Source organism: Micromys minutus (genome assembly GCF_963924665.1).
Source record: "Micromys minutus genome assembly, chromosome: 25".
In the NCBI taxonomy this organism is placed as follows: domain Eukaryota; kingdom Metazoa; phylum Chordata; class Mammalia; order Rodentia; family Muridae; genus Micromys; species Micromys minutus.
The window spans coordinates 5,694,748-5,717,058 of record NC_137960.1 but is presented as its reverse complement, the minus strand read 5'-3'; the positions used below and the strand labels follow the sequence as shown (position 1 = coordinate 5,717,058).

The following is a 22,311-nucleotide window of genomic DNA, read 5'->3' as shown; positions in this document are numbered from 1 at the left end:
TCTCCCCACGGAAGCCTGTACATTAAGACTACTCAAGGGGTGGATTTCCCTGTGTTCTTATAGCATCCAGGGGTGGCATCCCCACAATGAGCTGGGTCCTCCCCCCTCTACCCCATAATGCACCAGAGACTTGTTCAATCTGCTGGGGACATTTTCTCAATTGAATTCTCTCTTCTAAATGACTCTATCTGGCGTTAAGTTGACATAGATCCCAATTTTGAGTCTCTCTAACCACTCCACTCAAACTGCCTCCCAAGGGCTCTAATTTGTTCAAGGACCAGCAGCTTTTCTGTTTCCCACCCTCACCAGTTACCTCCGGCTCATCTCGCCAGTCCACGTTCAGCTCCTGATCGAAACCCTGCAGTGTCAGACCCAAACCACGTCGACCTTTCTGATTGGAGGTCTCCACAATGTCCTTCCGACCCTGGCTGTATTTACCCAATCCCTCGCCTTCCCTGAAGCCCATCTTGGCCTGAAAAAGAACAAAGCAGAATTAATTCAGTCAACAGACATTTATTTAGTCCCTAGCACAGGCCATACTCAGAATAAACCCTGAGAAATATAGATGACTGAGGCTTATAGTCTGCCTGTTAGCCTAGCGATGGTAAGAAGCATACCTAACTCACTGTGGGCCAATGTCTGTTCTGCAGGTGAAAGTCTAGGGCAACCCCAAGGTAGATAAATGACTGTAGCACTGTAATTAAAAGCACCAAGAATACTTAATGAATTTCACTGGACATTTGCAGCCATTTTGTCTGATTAAGAGAACAGGAAATGCAGAGTAGAGCTGATAGAGAACCTAATTTAGGACCCAGCAGCTTCAAGCAATAGCTTCTATCTTACCCTTTGCCCAGGCATGTAGCATTCAGGCTAGGACAATGAGGACTTACAGGAACCTAGTCAGTTAGGAGAGTAGCTTGAAAGTTCACTTCATATAAAATACAGAGAGAGGACACGTTAAGGTCCTGGCACAGAAATGCCTTTTTAATGGCTATACTGGTTGGTTTTGTGTCAACTTGACACAAGCTGGAGTTATCACAGAGAAAGGAGCCTCAGTTAAAAAATGCTTCCATGAGATCCAGCTGGAAGGCATTTTCTCAACTAGTGATCAAGGGGGCAGGGCCCAGCCCATTGTGGGTGGTGCCATCCCTGGGCTGGTAGACCTGGGTTCTATAAGAAAGCAAGTTGAGCAAGCCAGGGGAAGTAAGCCAGTAAGTAACATCCCTCCATGGCCTCTGCATCAGCTCCTGCTTCCTGACCTGCTTGAGTTCCAGTTCTGACTTCCTTTGGTGATGAACAGCAGTGTGGAAGTGTAAGCTGAATAAACCCTTTCCTCCCCAACTTGCTTCTTGGTCATGATGTTTGTGCAGGAATAGAAACCCTAAGACAATGGCATTTTAAAGCCATAAGTATGTGCACGCTAGACTGCAGAGTTACTAGACAAAGGTAAAACCTCAATAGTCAGGGCCCCAAATCCCATGAGCCTTCCCCAACTGATGAACTTCAATGGAGAACTAATTCCTCCTGGAGGAGGGGCCTCCACTCTGTTTGAAAGCTGCTATTGAAGCTTAGGAAGGGGCCGACTCTGTAGCAGCCACAACCCTTTCCCAGGATCTCAGTCACTAGCTTTCCCGTGTTCCACCTACCCAAAGCTTACAGGCTTCAGGTTAGAACCCTGACCTGACTTCAGCAGAGGCACACCTCATTCTTAATCTAATCTAACAAAATTACAGGAGCCAACCACGACATTGGTGAAGGTAGACAGAAGCAAACGTGGCCGTCTCTAAACTTTGTAGAGCTACTAAATTTTATTGAGGAAAGTGAGCAGTTTCCCTTCTTGTCTAAGAACCTGCAAGTGGGTACAGAAACTGAGAGAGCTAGAGAGAGAGAGAGAGACAGAGAGAGGGAGGCCTTACACGGAAAGAGACCATGCCGCCTGCTTTTCAGCACCTCAGAATCAGAAGGCATCTAGTCCTTTCCTTTGAGAGTGTTCACTAGAGCAAAGGCAGCATGAAGCCTCCAAATGCTGACACGCACCCACGTCTAGTGAAGCATTTCTACACATACTTCCGACGGTCATGACTAGTAAAGACATTGAACCATGTTCATTTCTGCAGGATAGCACATCCCGGCACTTTTCCTGGATGATTCCAACATGACAAACATGCCTACTGAGAGGAGGCTGCTCTTTCTCCACTAAATTCCAACAGCCAAACACTGGGTGGGGTTGGCACACACCTTTAATCCCAGCATTTAGGAGGCAGATGCAGGCAGATCTCTGTGAGTTTGAGGCTAGCCTGGTCTACAGAATGAGTTAGTTCTAGGATAGCCAGGGCTACAGAGAGAAACCCTGTCTTGAAAAACCAAAATAGACAAATAAATAGCCAGAAAGAGAGAAAACACTTACAATCTAGCCTGTGCCAACTTGTGCCCCACCCTAAACCCTAACACCAGTACACCCTGGCCCTCTTTCCCTCTTCTGTGCAGCTTGAGAAATCCAGTCTAAGCAACAACATACCATGAGCTTCTGGGAAACACTGTTATACATGGAATATCGAGAAGACGTTCCCTCCACAAGGGAATCTGCTTTGAAGGCATCTTTCAAAGCATCAGAGCAGGACTGCTTCCCCTCGGTGTCACTGTCTGACCCACTGAGGCTTGTAGTAGATGCTGAGAAAGAAAAAGAGAAGTGTCAGTCGAGTCTCATCACAGGATTGCCTCATACACCCACACTCCACTTACTCTGCCTATGTCTAGCGTGCGTCCCGCCTTGATGGAGGTCATCTCCATTTGCTCACTGTATCCGTGGATGTCACCAATGTACCTAATGACATGAACCATGCCACACAGCAGGAGTGCACCATTTCCTTACCTCCTGTTCAGCTGTATCTGCTATCAAACTGAGAGGATCAAACCTGCCTCAGGAGGCTGCTTAAAAACCAACTACAGAAGAAAACACGCTGCCAGCTGTAATGTGTACAGTGCTGGTTTTTCTACTAATGTTCAGTATTTAACATCTGTTTCTTTTAAAAATGATCTTTTTGTTTTTATCCCACTTATCCATCTGTTTGTGTAAGTTCCTGGAGAGTGACTATGTGTGGAGTCAGAGAGAAACTTGTGGGAGTTAGTTCTTTCTTTCCACTGAGTAGGTTCAGAGATTGGATTCAAGTCTTCAGATTTGGCAGGAAGTCTTTACCTTTACCTGCTGAGCCATCTTTTCCAGCCCAAATGATTCTGACTGCTTAACCTCCTAGTTAGTTCTCTTTGCAATCTCTCCTGCCCTTATCTTCTTATACCTTTTAAATGTACAAGAACCACATAAATATACACTACTTATCAAAATGTAAGATATTTTTAAATTAGCTTAGCAATGTGGGATTTTTCCCTTGAAGAAAAATGCAGGTTGCTGAGCCAAAGCGAGGCACAGTGGTATGTGCCCATGATTCCAACACCCTGAAGCTTAGCTAAGGCAAGAACACCTCCAATTCAGGCTGAGTCTGAGCTGCATATGGAGAGCCTGTCTCCCTAGGAGACTGGGTGGGGGTGCAGATCCGGGAATGATGCTGTGGAAAGTCCAAAGACAAGGCTCCATTACACAGCTCTGCACTAAACCAAGGTGGTCAGTGTTCAGACTACAACTTAAAGCTTACTTATGATTCTCAAGCTTACCAATGTCAGTCACCCTTCTGCAACTGAGACACACCTGCATCTTCCCCACCATGCCATCCTGGCTCTCCTGTCCATGGAGTTCAGCAACGTCATCAGCAGTGCTCCCACTGTGCGAGTTAGAACCACTCACTTGTCACATGCTAAGCAAGGGCCAGGATTACTCATAAAGAGCAGGAACTCTACCATAGCCAATGCTGTATCTCCAACACTCAGGGTGAGGCTTCATTTAGTAGAAATGACTTAAATCAGCCATCCATTGCCTTTTCTGAGGCCCTACTAAGTATATATGTGATGGTTTATCATGCTTGGGCTAGAAAGTAGCACTATTAGGAGGTGTGGCCTTGTTGAAGTAGGTGTGTCACTGTGGGTATGGGCTTTAAGACCCTCATCCTTGCTGCCTGGAAGTCAGTCTTCCCCTAGCAGCCTTCAGATGAAGATGTGGAACTCTCAGCTCCTCCTGCACCATGGCTGCCTGGATGCTACCATGTTCCTGCCTTGATGATAGACTGAACCTCTGAACCTGTGAGCTAGCCCCAATGAAATGTTGTCCTTATAAGAGTTGCCTTGGCCATGCACAACCATCTGTTCATAGCAATAAAACCCTAACTATGACAATATGCCTTATTTCCTGGTATGAGAAGTGCCAGGTGTTCCAGCCTCAAAAGGACAAGGACAGAATACACTGTACAAAGAACTTGGCATTCCGGCCTGGAGCGATGGCTCAGTGGTTAAGAGCACTGACTGCTCTTCCAGAGGACCTGAGTTCAAATCCCAGCAACCACATGGTGGCTCACAACCATCTGTAATGGGATCTGTTGCCTTCTTCTGATGTGTCTGAAGACAATTACAGTGTACTTATATATAATAAATAAATCTTTAAAAAATGTGAGATCCCTTTAAAACAAACAAACAAATAAACAAACAAAACCTTGGCCTTCCTCAAACCATGCCTAACCCCAATTTCACCACCACAAGTCTGAAACAGGATAGACGGATACATCAGAGGCCAATAACCCCAGCCAAAGGGGAAGATCACTGTCCACTAACGGTCCTTTGCTCTCTACGTGCCATTTATACAAGCCCCTAATATACCACCACACAACAAAAAAATAAATGTAAAAAATAATTATGAAGAAGTTTAATTAAAAAACTAGGCCACGAGGTAGTAGTCCATGTCTTTAACCTCAGCACTCAGGCAAAGGCAGGTAAGTCTCTTGTGTTTAAGGCCAGCCTGGTCTACAGATCAAGTTCCAGGACCACCAGGGCTACACAGAGAAACCCTGTATTGGGCTGGAGAGATGGCTCAGGGGTCAAGAGCACTGACTGCTTTTCCAGAGGACCTGAGTTCAATTCTCAGCAACCACATTGTGGCTCACAACCATCTGCAATAGGATCCAATGCCTTCTGGTGTATCTGAAGACAGTGACTATGTACTCATATACATAAAGTAAATAAATAAATCTAAAGAAGAAAAAACAACCCTGTCTCGAGGGGAAAGGGGGAACCCTAGAGGAAACAGGAGACATCAGAGCTCACAATGCTGATCTTGTTTACTGTATCAGACAACCGGGGCTGCAATACAGCGCAGTTAGAACACTGCTTACCACAAACAAGGGCCTAGACTGGATCCTTAGTGCTTATTTAAAAAACAAAATATTGCTTGTCTAGATCAGACAACTCTTTTGTTTCAGAGCCTGTTTTATGAGAGGTCTAAAGAATATTAACATTTTGCAAAAGAAAGAAAAGACCAGTAAACGCATGGACAAAAAACAAAAAACAAACAAACAAACAAACAAACAAAAACCCCAAACCCCACAACATTCAAAGTACATTCAAAATATATTTAAAACTATGTTTCTATACCAATCCTACAGTAAGGAGGAATTTTAGTTTAAGAGCCATGAAATCTGCCCTTTCCTATTAAGATGGCTGCCTAAATTTCTTAATAAGGCAGCATCTTGCTTATATCCACCAATGTAGCACAAGTCACAGTGGCAGTGCTACTCAGGAGAGAGAACCAGAACACTAACAATAAGTTACCATGGAAACAGAGAGGTGAGGTGATGGTTATTTTTCTTTTTATACTGTCCTGCAAAAATTAGGGTGAAAAAAAGCCCTCACAGCTCTAAAAGATTACCATTCCAAGCGAGCTCTGAGAAGAGATTGGTTCCTTTCCAGAGGACTCAGCACGAGGCGGCTCCGAGAGCAAGGCCTCCTGAGAGGTTCTAGGCTCCCGGGGCTGCAGTCCATCAGCACCATATGGACGGCAGAGCGCCCAATGCAGATGAGCGCTGCATCAAGGGGCAGCTTCTCCTCTGAGCTGCCTCCATTCCTCTACCAGGCACTGCTCAGCACAGACAGCAGGGTGGGGAGGTCGACTGTACAGGGCTCCTTAAAATCTGCAATGTTGACGCAGCTCTTAATCCTTTACTAGCCTTGTGGACATACACAGGCCTACCCTAAAAACAAATAAAATCTTCTGTCCTCTGTCCAGCTCAAGGTTGTCATCCAGCTGTTGGCCTTCCTGAGAGTCCAACAGTGACAGTGCTGTGGACACACCCCACTGCCAGATGTGCAGGGTTCTTGCTACTCTTAGTTCCCTAAGACAAAGTCATGCTTTCCTTTCATAACATCTTTGGGCAAAAAAAAAAAAAAAAAAAAAAGACAGAAAAGGTCAAATTTGGGTGAAAAACTTACTAGGCAAATCAGTGCTAGACTAGGTACAGAGCTCCCGCACGAGACTGGCCCAGAGATCTTTCACTGCATGCCTCCTGCTGAGTCAGACTCGGAGAGAGGACACTGGCAGCTCAAAGTCCCGTAATTCCTTGTGAGACAAAAATCTGAAAAGGCAAAAGCCTCATCTCTCGCTTACTCATGACTTAGTATATAAAAGCCAGTTCCCGCTTGCCATGACTTAGGAGAACGTCTCCTGGATTGTTCCTATGTCCAAAGACTACAGCAGCTACTATTTAGTTATCCCTGGGCCTCTGGGGCCACTCTTTTCAGGAGTTATAGAATGTCATGACTGCAGGAGAACTGAAGGGAGAATGTAGCGAACACTCAGAGAATTTAGTGATGAGGATCTACATTAACAGGGCTAATAAGGCCAGTCTATTAAAATCATTAGTTTCATTAAGAGCTTGACAAAGCTGGGTGACATCCCTTTTTACATTCCAAGAAGTGTCCCATCTAAGATCTATGAGGAAGCCCCAAATATGACTTAGGATTTTCATCTAGGATTTTTGTACTACTTGACAGGAATCACTCCTAAGTCATTTTAAAGGCTGACTTTATAGAGGAACAGGTCTCCCTGCTATTGGCAAAATTGTGCACATGGCAATAGAACAGTAGGACATCCCTGACAAAGTTGAAAATTAAAGTGATACTGCAGGAGAGTGCTCCAACCAATCCTGGCCAAGGTGAGCAGTACGTACATACAGAATAAATTATGAAGTTTAATAAACATCACATCCTACCTAACAATTGCTGGGGAATACACTCATTCTTGCTTAAAGATGCCATTTCTCCTTCATGCCAAACAAACAGTAACTCATTAGAGCAATTGAAACAGATACCGAAGGGAGTTTTTGATTAAGGTCATGAATCTGGACTGACAGGAAAGAGATGGTGTCTCAGGGCAAAAGCCTATCTAGAGAAGAATTAAACCTGGTAGAGGGAAAGGTGCTTTTAATGTGGTGAAGGAGCTTTGCAACTTCTGAACCAACCTGCTACAAGAGGATCATGAGCCCACACTAGAACACACAGCTAAAAAAAAAAAGGAAATTGTCTTAGGGTCTAGACCAGTTTTCCTGTAAGAAACAACTAATAAGAACAAAATTTCCTTTTCTACCTCTTTTACTTCAAAAATATTATTTGACTATATGTTCCTGAGGGTTTATGTACATGCAAAAATGGCTATAAACTCGTGAGAACCCCTGAAAGAGCATGATGCCAAGGAGCCCAAGATTAACATCCCTTTCTTTTCCCTGGACAAACGTCAAGCTGCTGACCTGCACTGTGTCTACCTTGTGAATAATGTCAAACAAACAAACTGATTAACTAGTTCTGCTAATGAACCATCTAATCAGTCACAGGGAGACAACAGAAGGTCCAGAAAGGAAGTCACTTTTATTCTATTTTCTGACTGTCCCCAAAGGGCACTTCTCAGTCATCTAGCCGAACAGTGGGTGCAGGTAGAGGCAGCTGGAGCAAGTGGACACACCCTGCAGAATTCAACCATGAGAAGAGGAAAGCTGCACATGCAACTCAGGAGACAGCTTCTGACAAGACGGCAAACGTGTCCAAGCACACTGTCCAGGACACACCCAAGAGGAACACAGTGACATGGTGGAGGAGGGATGGGCAAAGGAAAGACATCAGGCACTTTAAGATTCTTAGGAAGTTGACACTATGACCTTTTCTCAATCCTGTCCAATAACTATGTACTAAGCATGTGCTCCTCCACTGCCAGTCATGGAAGAGTGAGCGGCAGCCACTGAGTAGCCAGGTGGACCCTTGTCCTGTTGTCCTGTCCCTGTGAGACTGCCCTCTCCCTATGGTAAGGTAACCTGGAAATATGTACCTCTAAGGATCTGCCTCTGCCTCTGCCTCCTGACTTATTTTCTGCACCTGAAACAAACTACCTGCTTTACTGTCAGACACATGAGAAACTGGCCAGCTCCAAATCTCCACTCCTTACACCCAACAAAATAGTCAATCCTAATTGAATCATGAAGCTGCTTCCAGAAAAGGTTAAAGCTATTTTGTAAAATTAAAGGATTGTACCAGGCTGGTAATCACACTTCAGTCACATTTTTAAAAGCTTAAAATGTCAGCCGGGAATGACGCCTTGGATCCTAGCATTTTCAAGGCAGAAGCAAGTGGATCTCAGGGAGTTCAAGGCCAGCCAGGTCTACAGAGTGAGTTCTAGGATAGCAGGGCTACACAGAGAAAACAAAAAGTTTAAAATGTCAATCAGATTAGTTTCCTTAAAGGAGCCTCACCAGCCTCCCACCCTGTCCTCTTGTCTTTTAAAAAATGCCATTGGCAGAACACATCCAAAGATCCATTTAGCACAGACACTCCCTAGATACACTCACCTTCATCCCTCACAGGCCTCTCCACAACCAAGAGGACCTATGCACCAGCATGGTTTTTTCCTTTCCATTTAGTGACCCTGGTCACATACAGACTTTCTCTTCTACTGTGAAACCCACTCCCTTTCTTGCAATTGCTTTTGACAGGTCCCACTACATTGCTCAGGTTCACCTCAAGCTCAAGTTATCTCTAGAGCCAGCCTCCCATCCAGCAGGAACCAGGCATATGTGATGTTGATCATCATCGCTGAGACCTTGAGGGTACCATAACCCCACAGGCAATGTCATGAGTCGCTGTCCATCCTAGATCACTACACCAATGCTGCCTATCAAACTTTTCCCTGCCCATCTTCACTGGATCAGCTAATGTGTAACTGTCCTCCCATGAGCCTAAGACCCGCATGTAAACTTCACTTCCTAACACCCACAAAGGAAGCATCACATTCTTTTAGTCAACAATCTGCTACAAAGTTTCTTTCCAGTTTACCACTGATCTCACAGGGCATGCAAAATGCAAGTCTGCTAGTTTACTGGAATGAAAATAGCATCCTCCTCCAAAATTCCTGTCAATATAAGCTGGGGAGGAATTTAATTTGGAAACAGTCTTTGCAGATATAATCAATTCAAATAAGATAATACTGAAAAGGCATAAATCCTAATCCAATGACTGACATCCACCTTATAGGGAAATGTTGACCCACATGTAGGAAAGCAGAGGCAGAAACTAAAGACACACTACCACCAGAGGCATACAGTACGAAGGACTGTCAGGGAGTGAGCCACCAGACATTATGGAAGTAAGAGGGGGAAAGGGAGTCCTTCTGAAGAGCCTGGCAGCCTTGCTGGCAGCCTGGGTGAGACCACTATTATCCAGACATGTGAGAGAATAGTGTTCTACTGTAACAGTGCAGCATGCCAGAGTTCATTCTGTAGAGCAGCTCTCAGAAACGAATGGAAGCTGAGTATAGTAGTGTACATGTTTAATCCAGCACTCAGGAGGCCAAAGCAGGTGGATCTCTGTGAGTTCATCAGTCTTGTCTATATAGTGAGTTCCAAGACAGCCAGAGGCACAAAGTAAGACTGACCTCAAAACAAACAAAAGGAAGGAAGGAAGGAAGGAAGGAAGGATAGAGCTGGCTTGTTGGAGTTAATATGAACAGAGGACTTCTAATTGTCTGGTATATAGGGTGAATTCAAATACTGTGAATGTCCACAAGGTTAAAACAGGCAAAAGCAAAGCATCTTCCCACCAAATCTCTGGCCTGGAGATAAACTGCAGCAGAGAGACTCCACCACAGCTGGGTGTTTCTGATAACTGCTGAAGGTACTGAGAAAACTGCATGCAAGTACCTGAGTGAGGCCAGGCAACTGCACCCCACCTCTACCAAGGAGCTCCCAATTATTAATAGCTATTAAAAACACAGCATTCAATGCTTGACATGTCTTCTACCTGATTTAAGGCAGTGAGAGGGTCACCTGCTGAAGGACCAGGAACAAATCAAAAGCACTTCTGGAACCACCTCACCTTTTAAAATGTAAAACAAGTTTCCCTACTCTTAGTGGGAGAACAGCGGCAGCATGGAAGAGTCTATACAGCTCCCATCTCTCTGTCAAATTTGCTAATTTTGCCCAAGGGGCAGTGAACTACATTCTGCGCAATCCAATCCAAGCACTCAGGATTCAAACAACCAGATGGCCAGTGGCCTCAGATCACACAGGCCAGTATACCTTTTGCTGCATGATTGACAGAAGACAGAGGTTCATCATCAGATGTGGAGCTGAGGTGCCGGGCAAGCTCCCCAATCCGCTTCTGTTTCTTGAGGGGGGCAGTGCACTCTGGGTCAGTTCTCCTCTTCATTATTACTGCAACCGTACATGCCGTCAGTCAGCGCTTAGAACTACGGAGAGTGAGGCAAGGACCCCACAGATAACAACCATCCCCCAGTGCTAACATCGAAGCAGCCTTTTCCTCCAAGAAGGGTCCAGGAAGGAGGCTCAGCAAGCTCTGTGTTTCAGTAACAAGGGTCAGTTTCCCTAGGAAACGGGGTGATTTTAAAATCAGAGACCTCAGTACTACTGGTGTCGGACCCCAAAACGCTTGGCAAGACACAGGGAAAAGGCCTTTGAGTACTGGTTATTCTGTAACTTTGTTTTAAAGATTTATTTATTTATTATATATGAGTACACGGTAGTTGTCTTCAGACACACCAGAAGAGGACATCAGATCTCATTACAGATGGTTGTGAGCCACCATGTGGTTGCTGGGAATAGAACTCAGGGCTTCTGGAAGAGCAGTTGATGCCCTTAACCACTGAGCCATCTCTCCAGCCCCATACTTTATAACTTTTGAGACAATACTGAGTATTCATAACAATGTATACTGGAAGCAAATTATAAACCCTACCAAGTAAGAGCTACTAGTATTTCCAAGGACCATCAGAGAATGATTTTTTTTCCATCATTTTTGCCAGAACAATTAGGAAATTACTGTATAAGACAAAAACGATGGGATCTGGCTTGTTTCCTGTTTTGAAATAAGAACATAGTGTAAGGCACAGAAGGACTAGTTGAATGGCAACTAAGGGGGTGAGAGACAACAGAGAGCTGTAGGAGTGGGGTACAATGGCTTTTCCTTTAAAAATATTTTTTGTCATCAATTTTTAAGAATACAAATACAACTCCACAATAAGGAATGGAGAGCTAAGTATATTTGCCATCTGCCTCTGTCTTAACACTTGGGAGTCAGAGGAAACCTGTAGAGAACCTGGAGCAAAATACCAAGGACTTGAAAAGTAGATCTCCCAGGGTGCCCTGCTCTGTACATGCAAGGCCCTGGGTTCCAGTCCAGCTCTGCATGGGGAAAAATGGAAGAATGGGAATCAAGCTTCCCACGATGGCCAGGAGCTAGTGTATTTATGAGAAACATAAAATTTAAAAAACAAAAACAAAGGATGGGGAGCTGGAGACAGGTATTTATCTGAAATTCAATTCCCAGCGCCCACTCTGGACAACTCATAAGTGCCTATAACTCTCGCTCCAGGGAAAGACACCTCTGGCCTATGCAGGCACCCACATGCCTCAAAATATTTTTTTAAGTGGATGGAGTGAAGTAATTACAAAATCTTCAGGAAAAGTCGTGTATACAGAGAACTCAGGAAAGAGAAAAATTGGAGGTACACTGATATCTTTGGGGTATAAAGAGACAAGGATACAAGAATGGACTTCTCTGGTATTGAGTCGGACATATGATGGTTTTAAGACCATGTTTTCACTGTGAATTGACTACTCGATACTGTCATATGAGAATCAGAGCCAGTTCAACTTATTTCAAAATAAGTTGGGGGAGGGGGGCAAAAAAAGAATGAGCTTCACCAGTCGAAGCAAGGAAGTAATGGAATTTGAAGGGGTATAGCGATCCCTCCCCCTGACCTAGCAAAATTCGGGATCACGTTTCCCTATTTCCAGCCCAAGGATGAAACCGATGGACCCAATGTACAATCATCCCAATCTCAGGAGGCAATTCCTTAAGTGACATTGGCAGCGCCGATCAGAGGAAAGCAGGAAGGCCAGGAGACTGAACCAAGAGAAAGCAAGGCTCCACGGAGCCACATTTTCACTTGACATCAGAGATCTTCCGAAAAGGCCCACAAGTGAGCTACTCTACTAGCTTCGTCTGGCCACAGCACGTTAAAAGGGTCTCCTTTAACTCCTAAGTCGTCCTGGGGTGTATGTGTGTGTGTTTTGTGTGTGGGGGCGGTGTGGTGTGTGTAAGTGTGGGGGGGGGGGGGTCACCGGGAACTCAGTATAGTCTGCGATGGGGCAGGTGTGGAAACAGGAATCAGAAGGCAAGACGGCAGGTACGAACGTCCCCTCCACCACAGCGCCTTCTTTTGGGGCCTCGTAGGGAATCCGAGCCAATCCTCATTTCCTAGGCAAGGGGAAGGCCAAAGGGCTATCGAGTGACCTACAATGGCAGACGCGCTGTGACCAGGCACTTCTAAGCGCTGCTACCCTACCCGTATGCAGAAGGGAAAGAAGGGGACGCCATCTCACCGGCTGAGCTTCTCGTTTGGAAACCTCAGGTGTGAGACTGTGCGCGGCGACCAGCAGCAGAGGCAACCTGGGGGGCAGAGGGGGGCAGGAGCGGAGAGAGGCTACCAGAAGGCGGGCAGAGTGGCCGCCACAGAAGAAGGATGCCGTGCCCGCGCGCCCGCCCGCTTGCACTCCCCCCAACCCCGGCCGCGCGCCCGCACTCACGCTGCGGGGATGGGGCGAGCTGCCGGTGAGCGGAGACGAGAGAACCAGGCCGCCACTGTCGCCGCCGAGCCTGGCACTGCGATCTCCTCCTGCCTCACTTTCGTTTCCTCGCAGGGCCGGCTAACTGCGCGGTCGCGCTTGGATCCCGCCCTGCGGGCCGCGCCGCTCGATGACGTCAGAGCCGGCCAGCCCCGCCCCCGCAGGGTTCAGGCTTGACCCCTGGGAACTGCTCGGGTCACACAGCGCTCACGACTGCGCGGAAGGGCGACCTCGAAATGATGGTAACCCGTGTCTACTCCTGCTCTAAGGAGGAGAAATCAATACTCCACCTCAGTTTATTCATCTTGTTATTGCGTACCTGAAGAGGAAAAATTCCCAAGATGTCTTAATAAATCATGAGGAATCTTTATTATTTATTATCACCAGCTGGGCTGTCTCAGACAGAAGAGCGGGAAGCACCCTCGTACCTCCAGTTGGACATTTTAAAGACAAGGACGGCAACTGTGATGTATACAGAAAGTCAGCTCCAGGCATTGTGCAGCAAGCAAGCGTTGCTTTTTTTTTTTTTTTTAAGAAGCAGAGAAATAGCAATTAAATGATCAGACAGTTAATCTTTAGGTCAGAATCACAATCACATGGTATAGGAATTTGCCCAAGATAGTTTTAGCAATGAAAGTATTCTTAGGAGTTGGGTGGTGGTGGTGCATGCCTTTAATGCCAGCACTCAGAAACAGATCTCTGTGAGTTTGAGGCCAGCCTGGTCTACCCAGCTAGTTCCAGAACAGCCAGGGTTATATTGAGAGACCCTGTGTTGGAAACCAAAAAAAAAAAAAAAAGTGGGAGGGTTTCACAGCATGATATAACTGTAGCTTGGTAGCACAAGACTGTTCTGCCCGGTACACGCCAGGTCCTAGGTTCAATTCCCAATGCCTCAGACTGAAAAAAGAAGTAATGTCATCTATGTCATTTGACCATATGGACTGAGATGTACTGCCATCCCTAATCCCTCTCCTCATTTCCACAGGAATATAACTTTGCTGGACATTCTCAGCTGTGCCTGTCTCTTAAACCCCAAGAATTCAAATGTCAACATATGTTCTCCTAAAATGCTGCTATCTTAAAAAGGATTTTATCTTTATGTTATGTGTATGTGTGTCACATGCATGTAAGTCCCTGTGTAAGCCAAAGGACAGCATCAGATCCCCCGGAACTGGAATTACAGGCAGTTGTGACTGCTGTACCACACCTGGGTCTGGAAGCATGGTACTTAACCCCTGAACCATCTCTCCAGCCCCTTTCCCTGGTGACTAGCATTTTATGGTTTAGTCTGTTTATTCATCCAGAGATTTGATGAGTTCACCTTTTCTTCATTTCCCTGAAGCCAACAATACACTTGAGACTTGAGTTCAAGTTCACCTTCTACTTGTCTGGTAAACATCTCCTACCCTATCACACCTTTCCCTCTCCCTCCCTCTCTCCCTCTGTCCCCCTCTCTTAACCTTCTAAGTCTTTTGCAGTAATCTCCAAATTATGATGCCTGCCCTTAAGTCCCTCTGTTTGAAACAAAAGTGTTGTGGGTTTTTTATTGTTGTTTTGTTTGTATTGTCCTGAGTGATCCTATGGCAGCCTATCGGTGATTCAAACCTGCCAGTGACTTCCCACTGCTCTTAGGACCTCGAAGACCTCCAAGCCTTGGCCTACTAGCCCCTCACTTCTCACCATCCTGGTCCCACCTTTCTCAAATACAGTGTGCCCCTAAGGGTTCCTCTCCCTGCTTTCTCTCAATGGACCGCCCTCCTTTCCCTCCACGATGCTAATGATCATTTACCCCTCAGGTTTGAGTGTAATGGTGATAGTAAAATAGGCATTTTAGACATGTAAAAGCAGCTTGCTTAGTCACGATCCCCAGTACATCCAAGGCTGCCCCAGATAACCAGAACCCAGTGACATCACTCACTTAGATAACCAGACAGTCCTAGAACCCAACTACACCACACTGGACTAAGAGCAATGCTCTGCACATCTGGAGAGTCAACACCATGGTCTGCCCTGTGGCTGAAGAGTCTCTCCCTCATGATCCTGACCCTCTTATCAGAGACTTCTGTTAGAGACTGGACCTGACCCTCTGCTAAGATATGTTCAATAGGTGAGCAGCCTTGGGGAGATGGGCTTGAAACTGTACTTAGGAATTTAGATTATGAACCTTGGGTGATGACCCTCAACATGATAAAACAACATTGTTATACTATGTGTATCTACCACACGTCCCCACATTCTCATTTGAAACACTGAGTTTAGCACTTTTCTCTCTGGAAACCTTTGGAGTTCACAAGAGTATTACCATCACCCCCATTGAGGAAAAACTGGCAGACACTGCACCCCACCTCCCACCGCACCCATCTAAAAAGATTCTCAGGTTATGAGGCTTTTTGGCAAGACCATGAGAGTCTGAGCCATCTCACTGACCCCTGAAGAATCTTAAAATATAGAAAGTCACTGTCAGCGTAGAGACAGAAGATGCAAAAATATAACTGGCTGAGAGATTAATCAGTGGAAAGGGCAGTAAAACTGTTGGGTGTGGTAGTGGCAGACCTCTGAGTTCGAGTCCAGCCTGCTCTACACAGTTGAATTCCAGGCCAACCAGGGAGACCCTGTCTCAAAAGCCAAGTTAGGGAGGAAGGGGGAGTGTTAGAGGAAGGGAGCAGGGAAACAGTATCAAAGACTATTTCATAAGAGAGACTGTAGGAGAGCCACAAAACTTGAAGTCTCCAGAAGAGTAATGTTTAGACAATACCTGTGAGAAATTAAATTTAACAGAGTTCAGGCAATAAAAGTCTCCAGATGGGAGGTGGCGGCTTACACCTCTAATCCTAGCACTAGGGAGAGTGGCAGATCTCTCAAGGCCAGCCAGGGCCACACTGAGAACTCCTGTCTTGGAAAACCATGGAGGGGGAGGGGTGTTTCAGGCTGAAGATGCTTCTGGAAGACTCCACCAACAGCAGGAAAAGCTGTATTGGTCACCTGAAAGTCAAGAAGTGGCACGCTAGATTAACCTTTTGTCCTGTATCCAAACTTGCTTTACACTGGCTTGTTTTGAAGCCTCCAGGCTGTGATTGGCTGAGATTGTTTCTACATTACTTTGGCAGGTTTCATTACATTTCTTCACATACATCAAGACAGGTTACAATTTAATGTGCATGGAACAGACCTAGGCCAAATATGATGACCCAAATACAAAGTCAGGTTGAGTGCCAATTTGATTAAGTTTAACAGTATACAAGTTCAATAAAACATGGCAGGGGGATGGGGTGGGCTAGAGCCTCAGGAAACAAAACCAAAAGATTCAACATTCAGCATCAGAGTCACAGAAGAAAAAGAGAAAGAAAAAAAAAATCTTGATGCTTAAAAAAATATTTTTAACTCAGGGTTTTGTAGCTTTGGGCTGCTGCAAATCTAAGGCAGCATTGTACTTACATATTGGTATATTGAGTTTTGGGCCAGCCTGATCTACAGAAGGAAAATCTATACTTTGTGCTTATGTGGTATCCATGGATGCCAGAAAAATACACTAGATCTGAAAAGGCAGCCACTACTTTTAACCACTAAGCGGCTTTTCAGCCATTTATTTATTTGTTTGTTTATCTTAATTATTTTGAGACAGGGTCTTACTATGTAGCTTTGGCTGTCCTGGAACTCACTGTAGAGCAGGCTGGCCTTGAACTCAGAGATCCACCTGCATCTGTCTCCTGAGTGCTGGGATCAAAGATGCATACTACCACTGCCTGGTGATGTAGTTTTTAAAATATTCTATTTGTGTGTGTGTGTGTGTGTGTGTGTGTGTGTGTGTGTCTAAGCTGGGCATGTGTGAGCACAGGTGATCACAACAGCCAGAAGGTGTCAGGCCCACTGAAGTTGAAGTCACAGGCAGTTGTGAACAGCCCATTGTGGGTAAGGACCAACCTTTAGTGCCCTACAAAAGCGGCAAGCGTCCTTCACTGCTGGGCCATCTCTCTAGTCCTGACATTTAATTTTTAAATTTGTTTCAGTGGGCACAAAATGGTGACATTTTCATGGCTAAAGCTAAAGATAACATTGGCCAGGTAAAATTAAAATGTCCAGGTTTTTCTTTTTTCAAATCAAGGCAAGAATAATCCACTCCAATGAAATACAGCATTTCTCCAGGAATTTTTTTGGGCCAGTTCTCTTTTCTCTGAAGACTGAGAATTTATCATCCTTTAAGAATGTTTAATCACTTTATGTAAGAAAGAAACAGGTCCTGTGACTATATGATTCAACTTAGAAGCCGTGGAGGTAGAAATGGCTTTGAAAGAATTCTAAAGTATTCCAGAATTTTCTTTTCAAAGAAGATACCAGAATTGTACATTAAAAAGGCATGTCCTCCAGCTCCTTCTGTATTGACCCCTTGGCAGAGAGTGTTCTAATATTTTTTAGTAGTGTCCATAGTCTTGACTCCCTAACCCTGAATTGGAAGGTTAGAGTCATTCACTTGGTTAAAAGAATCTTCCAGGCAAGCCAACACATCAATGAAATTCCTTCTTAATAATGTCTGTGGAGTGAGTTTTCTTTTTCTCACTTTTTATTTCAGTCAAAGTAAATATTTCTGCCTTTAGCTCAGAAAAAACACTTCAAGACATATTTTCATGCTGGGCAGCTGCAGACTTCTGTGAGGTTCAAAAGCAGTTCGTGTTTTCTTCTGGTATCTTTCAAAAAACCGTTTAAATGTGTTTGCTTGACTCAGAAACCCACTTTGTCGATGACATTTAAGGCTGTTGACAAAGCTTCTTTTACAGGCTTGTAAGAAGAATCTTTGTGGTGCACGTCCATGAAAAAAAATTACACTTCATATATGTGTAAATAAATTTTATATATAAAGATAGTAATGCCAATGTGAAGGCAGCTCTCATTAAAATCAGCCTGGCTGGATACATTACCAGGCATGATGGTTTGTGAAGGCAGCTCTCATTAAAATCAGCCTGGCTGGATACATTACCAGGCATGATGGTTTGTGAAGGCAGCTCTCATTAAAATCAGCCTGGCTGGATACATTACCAGGCATTACGGTTGTCCCCTCTGCACACAGTGGCAAGGGTTTACTTCCAAAATTTGGCAGAAAAAAAAATCCTTTTTACTATTTCCAAACTGTTCAAAGTCTTCGTCGTTTGCAGAAAGGATGCGTAACACAGGGATTCTTTGATGGCTTCAGTGTGCACACAAGAAAGGAGAGAGCTGACTACATGAAGAGATGTTTGTGGGACACACAGCTTACTGCGATATCCTTTCAAGTCGGGGAGATGTGACATGCACACTCAGCTTTGCTGGTATCAAGCTTCAATTAAAATTAACTCGTGTGTGTGTGTGTGTGTGTGTGTGTGTGTGTGTGTGTGTGTGTGCTCGAGTGCTCGCGTGCTTGAGCATGCGAATGCACATACACTACTCTGCCCATTTTCTCTCTCTCTCTCTCTCTCTCTCTCTGTTTTGTTTTGAAACAGGGTTTTTCTGTGTAGCCCTGGCTGTCCTGGAATCTGCTATTTAGACCAGGCTGGCCTCGAATTCAGAAATCTGCGTACCTCTGCCTCCATACTGCTGGGATTAAAGGCTTCTGCCACCAAACCTGGCTGGGAAGCTTTTCTCTCAAGTCAGTAATAAAAATGTAACAATATAATACATATCTTCTTTTCACTGATATCTTTCTTAAAAATTGAGGTGATAAAAATAAATAAAACACACACACAATCTAAGCTTTAAATCCCAGAATTTAGGAGACAGAGAAAGTTAGGTCTTTGTAAGTTTTAAGTCAGCCTGATCTACACAGTTCAAGGTCAGGGCTGGAGACTTGTTTGTAAAAAGTAAAACAAGGGCTGGTTAGACATCTCAGTAGTTAGGAACACTGGCTGCTTTCCAGAGGTTCTGAGTTGGATTCCCAGCAACCACATGGTGGCTCACAACCATTTATAACCCATGAAGGTGTACATGCAGACAGACACTCCTACATTAAAAAAAAAAAAAAGACACAACATAAATAAATTAAAAACATAAACAATATAGAAATATATACCTTTAATGGGGTCAGGAGGGGGTAGAGGAGACAGAGACACAACAGAGGCAGAATGAATTCTAGGCCAGCCAGGGAGATAGAGCCTTTCAACCAATAAATAATACAAGATAAAGGCAAAATAGATCTGGTTCAACTCATTTAAAAATTTTCATTTTGAAGTTATTTCAGCAAAGAGAAAAGGTGAAGAATAATACAAATTATTTCCACACACATACTGTTTCCACTGTTACTGTTTTGTTTTGTTTGGCAGGGTTTTATTTACTATGTGGGCCTCGTGGCCTAAAACTTACTCTGTAGATCAGGCCGGCCTTGAACTCACAGAGATCCACCTCCTCCTGCTTCCCAAGTGCTGGGATTAAAGGGATGTACCATCATGTCATGCTTGGTTACCTTTTCTTTCTACATATAATCAAATCAATCTCTTAAAAGTTTTCTGTATTATTCTATGCTCATTTTTCTATATGAGCATATTTTTATAAATATTTGAGGTTGTGGGCAAAATGCCTTTTTATGCCAAAACACTAGTCTTTATATCATAAAGATAAGGATAGTCCATTACTTACCCTTGATTATCAAAACAAGCAAGTTAACATTATTCGTATGGCCCAGTAATCCATAAGCTTTATTTATGCCTTACTAATTGTGTCATAATGTCCCTCTGAGGAAAATCATCTCTTTCCCCCAATCCTGGGATCAATCCACATGTGCTACCTAATACAAATAGGTCTTAGATGTCTGGAGACAGCAACAGTGCATTCACATCCATAAAAGAAGTAAATAAATCTTTAAATAAAAGATTATCAGGTACACAGCTCTAGCTGTGAGACATGCTGAGGAAGTAGCTGGCTTATTAGTGTTGTGGGATGAAGGCAGTCTTTGCTTCATGAGACAAACAAGTCTTTAGGATTTCCAGAAAGAACAAAAACCATGTTGGGAAAAGGCCAGTGAGCTCCAAGTGGTGGTTCCTACACCTCTTGTGAGATTCTGCTGTGAGTATGGGGTGGATGCAGTGTTGGCCTGTGGGTCTCATCTCCCTGGATTCTGAGAAATGTGAAGAACACTGTAAGTTAGTTCCGTAGGAAGCCAGTGGAATGATCAAGCCTCTGAGACTTGCCTTTGACCTATGAATCCTGTGCTACAGTGTCTCTCCAGCCTACCATTACCATAACAAGTATAAAGGTTTGTGCACCCAAATGTCTTTAAGAATTCATCATTAGCCTGGGTGGTGTCAGCACTGGCTTTTAATCCCAGTACTCCGGAGGCAGAGGCCGGTGCATCTCTTTTGAGTTTTATGCCAACCTGGACTACAGAGGAACTCAGGTCTGAACAACAAAATAAAGAATTCAGTGACTGTGGAGGGAATGGCTTACTGCTCTTACAGACAGCTAGGTTCAGTTCCCAGCACCCACATGGCAGTTAACTGCCTGTAACTCCAGTTACAGAGGGTCCCACCCTCTTCTGGCCTTCTTAGCCTCCAGCAAGTAGGTAGTACACATAAAATTTCAAAGTCATGTGTGTACAATTTAAAATAAGAGTTCAGTAACTATGACTCTTTGAGATCAGGTTAGCCCATCATGGAGCCTGGGGCATTGGCAACAGTGAAACTACAGCATCTGAGTGTTTGCTGAGCCTGTTGCTACACTACAATTAATGGACTGAATAAGACAGTTCAGTATTTTCTTTTTAAAACATATTGTAAGCACACTGTAGCTGTTTTCACACACACCAGAAGAGGGCACTAGGATCCTTTTACAGACGGCTGTGAGCCACCATGTGGTTGCTGGGAATTGAACTCAGGACCTCTGGAAGAGCAGTCAGTGCTCTAACCACTGAGCCATCTCTCCAGCCTGACAGTTCAGTATTTCTCATCCCCAAAGCCATCCCTTTTCAGAGAAGCCACCCACTCCTACTGCAACTTCCATTTGCAGAACAACACCAACAAAACCCTCAGCCAAATAATTTTTCTTCTCTGAATGAAGTTTAACAGTGTTCAGAACAAGGCCTTGGCCTGCTGTGGTCAATGGCAGCATCGCACTCAGACTGGGCCCCACATCTCCTTTAACAAGACTAATAGGCCGATACATAGCGGGAGACATAGACTGTGTGTGTGTGTGTGTGTGTGTGTGTGTGTGAGATATCACACCCTGTGGCCAGCTGCTGCTGAACCACTCTTCCCATTCCAAAGCCAGGCTGAATTCTTCCCACCTGAATGGCCTCTAATGTAAAACACCAGACGATCTTAGTTTAGAATCAGCAGATGACAACCGCTGGGTGCAGAATCTATCATCCTAAACCATCAGCTATTCTATGTTGGAATCACCAGCAGATCTAGCAGTACCCGGTCGGCATCTTGCTTGCTTTCTCTCCAGCAGTGTAGAACTAACTAAAATCCTAGTGCTGGGAGGCAGGGGCAGGAAGACCTCTGGGACTCAGTGACAGCCAGGCCAACCTGGCAAGCTCCGGGCTAATGAGACCCTATCTCAAAAAGGAGTGTGGGGGCTGGGGCTGGGGTATGCCTTTAATCTCTGCACTCAGGTGGCACAGGCAGGTGGAGCTGCGTAAATTCAAGGCCAGCCTTGGCTACATAGCTGGTTCCAGGACAGCCAGTGTTATGTAGAGAAACCTTGTCTCAAAACAAATCAAACAAAAAATCTTAGGTTGACCCTTTACCAGCTCACACATGTGCGCTCTGCTCCGAGCGGAGGGAATCAAGCTGGCTGTGATGTAACTGTATCACCGCTACAGGAACAGGGTTACCCTCCTCATGGTTAACACTGGTGACACATAAACTGCCACAGTTGTGACCACCAGCACCCAGGAGGCAGAGGTGGGAGGACACAAAGGGCAAGGTCTCCCTCATTTATACAGTTCGGGACCAGTCTGAGCTACATGAAAAGGTCTCAAGGGGGTTAGGAAATACAGATGTGTGGGAAAAGATGGCAGGCAAAAACCAGCTTTTAAATAAAGTGGAGGGTGTGTGAAATTCTCATTAAACCCTTGCTTGCACATGAGCCTGAGGAAGACAGCTGGAAACACCCTCCCAATGGCAGATGAAAGAAGAAACTCCCCAAACAAGAAAAGCAGTTAACACCCTACACTCCCCAGAATACCAAGAGCCCACCACCAGGTGTGGGCCATGAACTTGAGCTCTCAGGCCGAGGGCTGCCGCCAGTCTATCAGGGAGTCGCTCTCCTGATGGCAGGCTATGAGCTG

At 44.9% G+C, this 22,311-nt stretch overlaps 1 protein-coding gene across 1 annotated transcript in view; it reads right to left on the bottom strand.

Annotated features, from left to right (window-relative positions):
- Positions 1 to 13,160, bottom strand: part of CMTR1 (cap methyltransferase 1) — a 38,008-nt gene extending 24,848 nt beyond the window's left edge. The window contains exons 1-4 of the mRNA XM_080938023.1: positions 13,023 to 13,160; positions 10,494 to 10,628; positions 2,519 to 2,670; positions 314 to 472 (exon numbers count right to left, since the gene is read on the bottom strand). Coding sequence (XP_080794149.1) covers positions 314 to 472; positions 2,519 to 2,670; positions 10,494 to 10,623 — 441 coding nt within the window. The 5' untranslated portion in view covers positions 10,624 to 10,628; positions 13,023 to 13,160. The remainder of the gene's footprint in view (positions 1 to 313; positions 473 to 2,518; positions 2,671 to 10,493; positions 10,629 to 13,022) is intronic.
- Between the last annotated feature and the right edge of the window lie 9,151 nt (positions 13,161 to 22,311).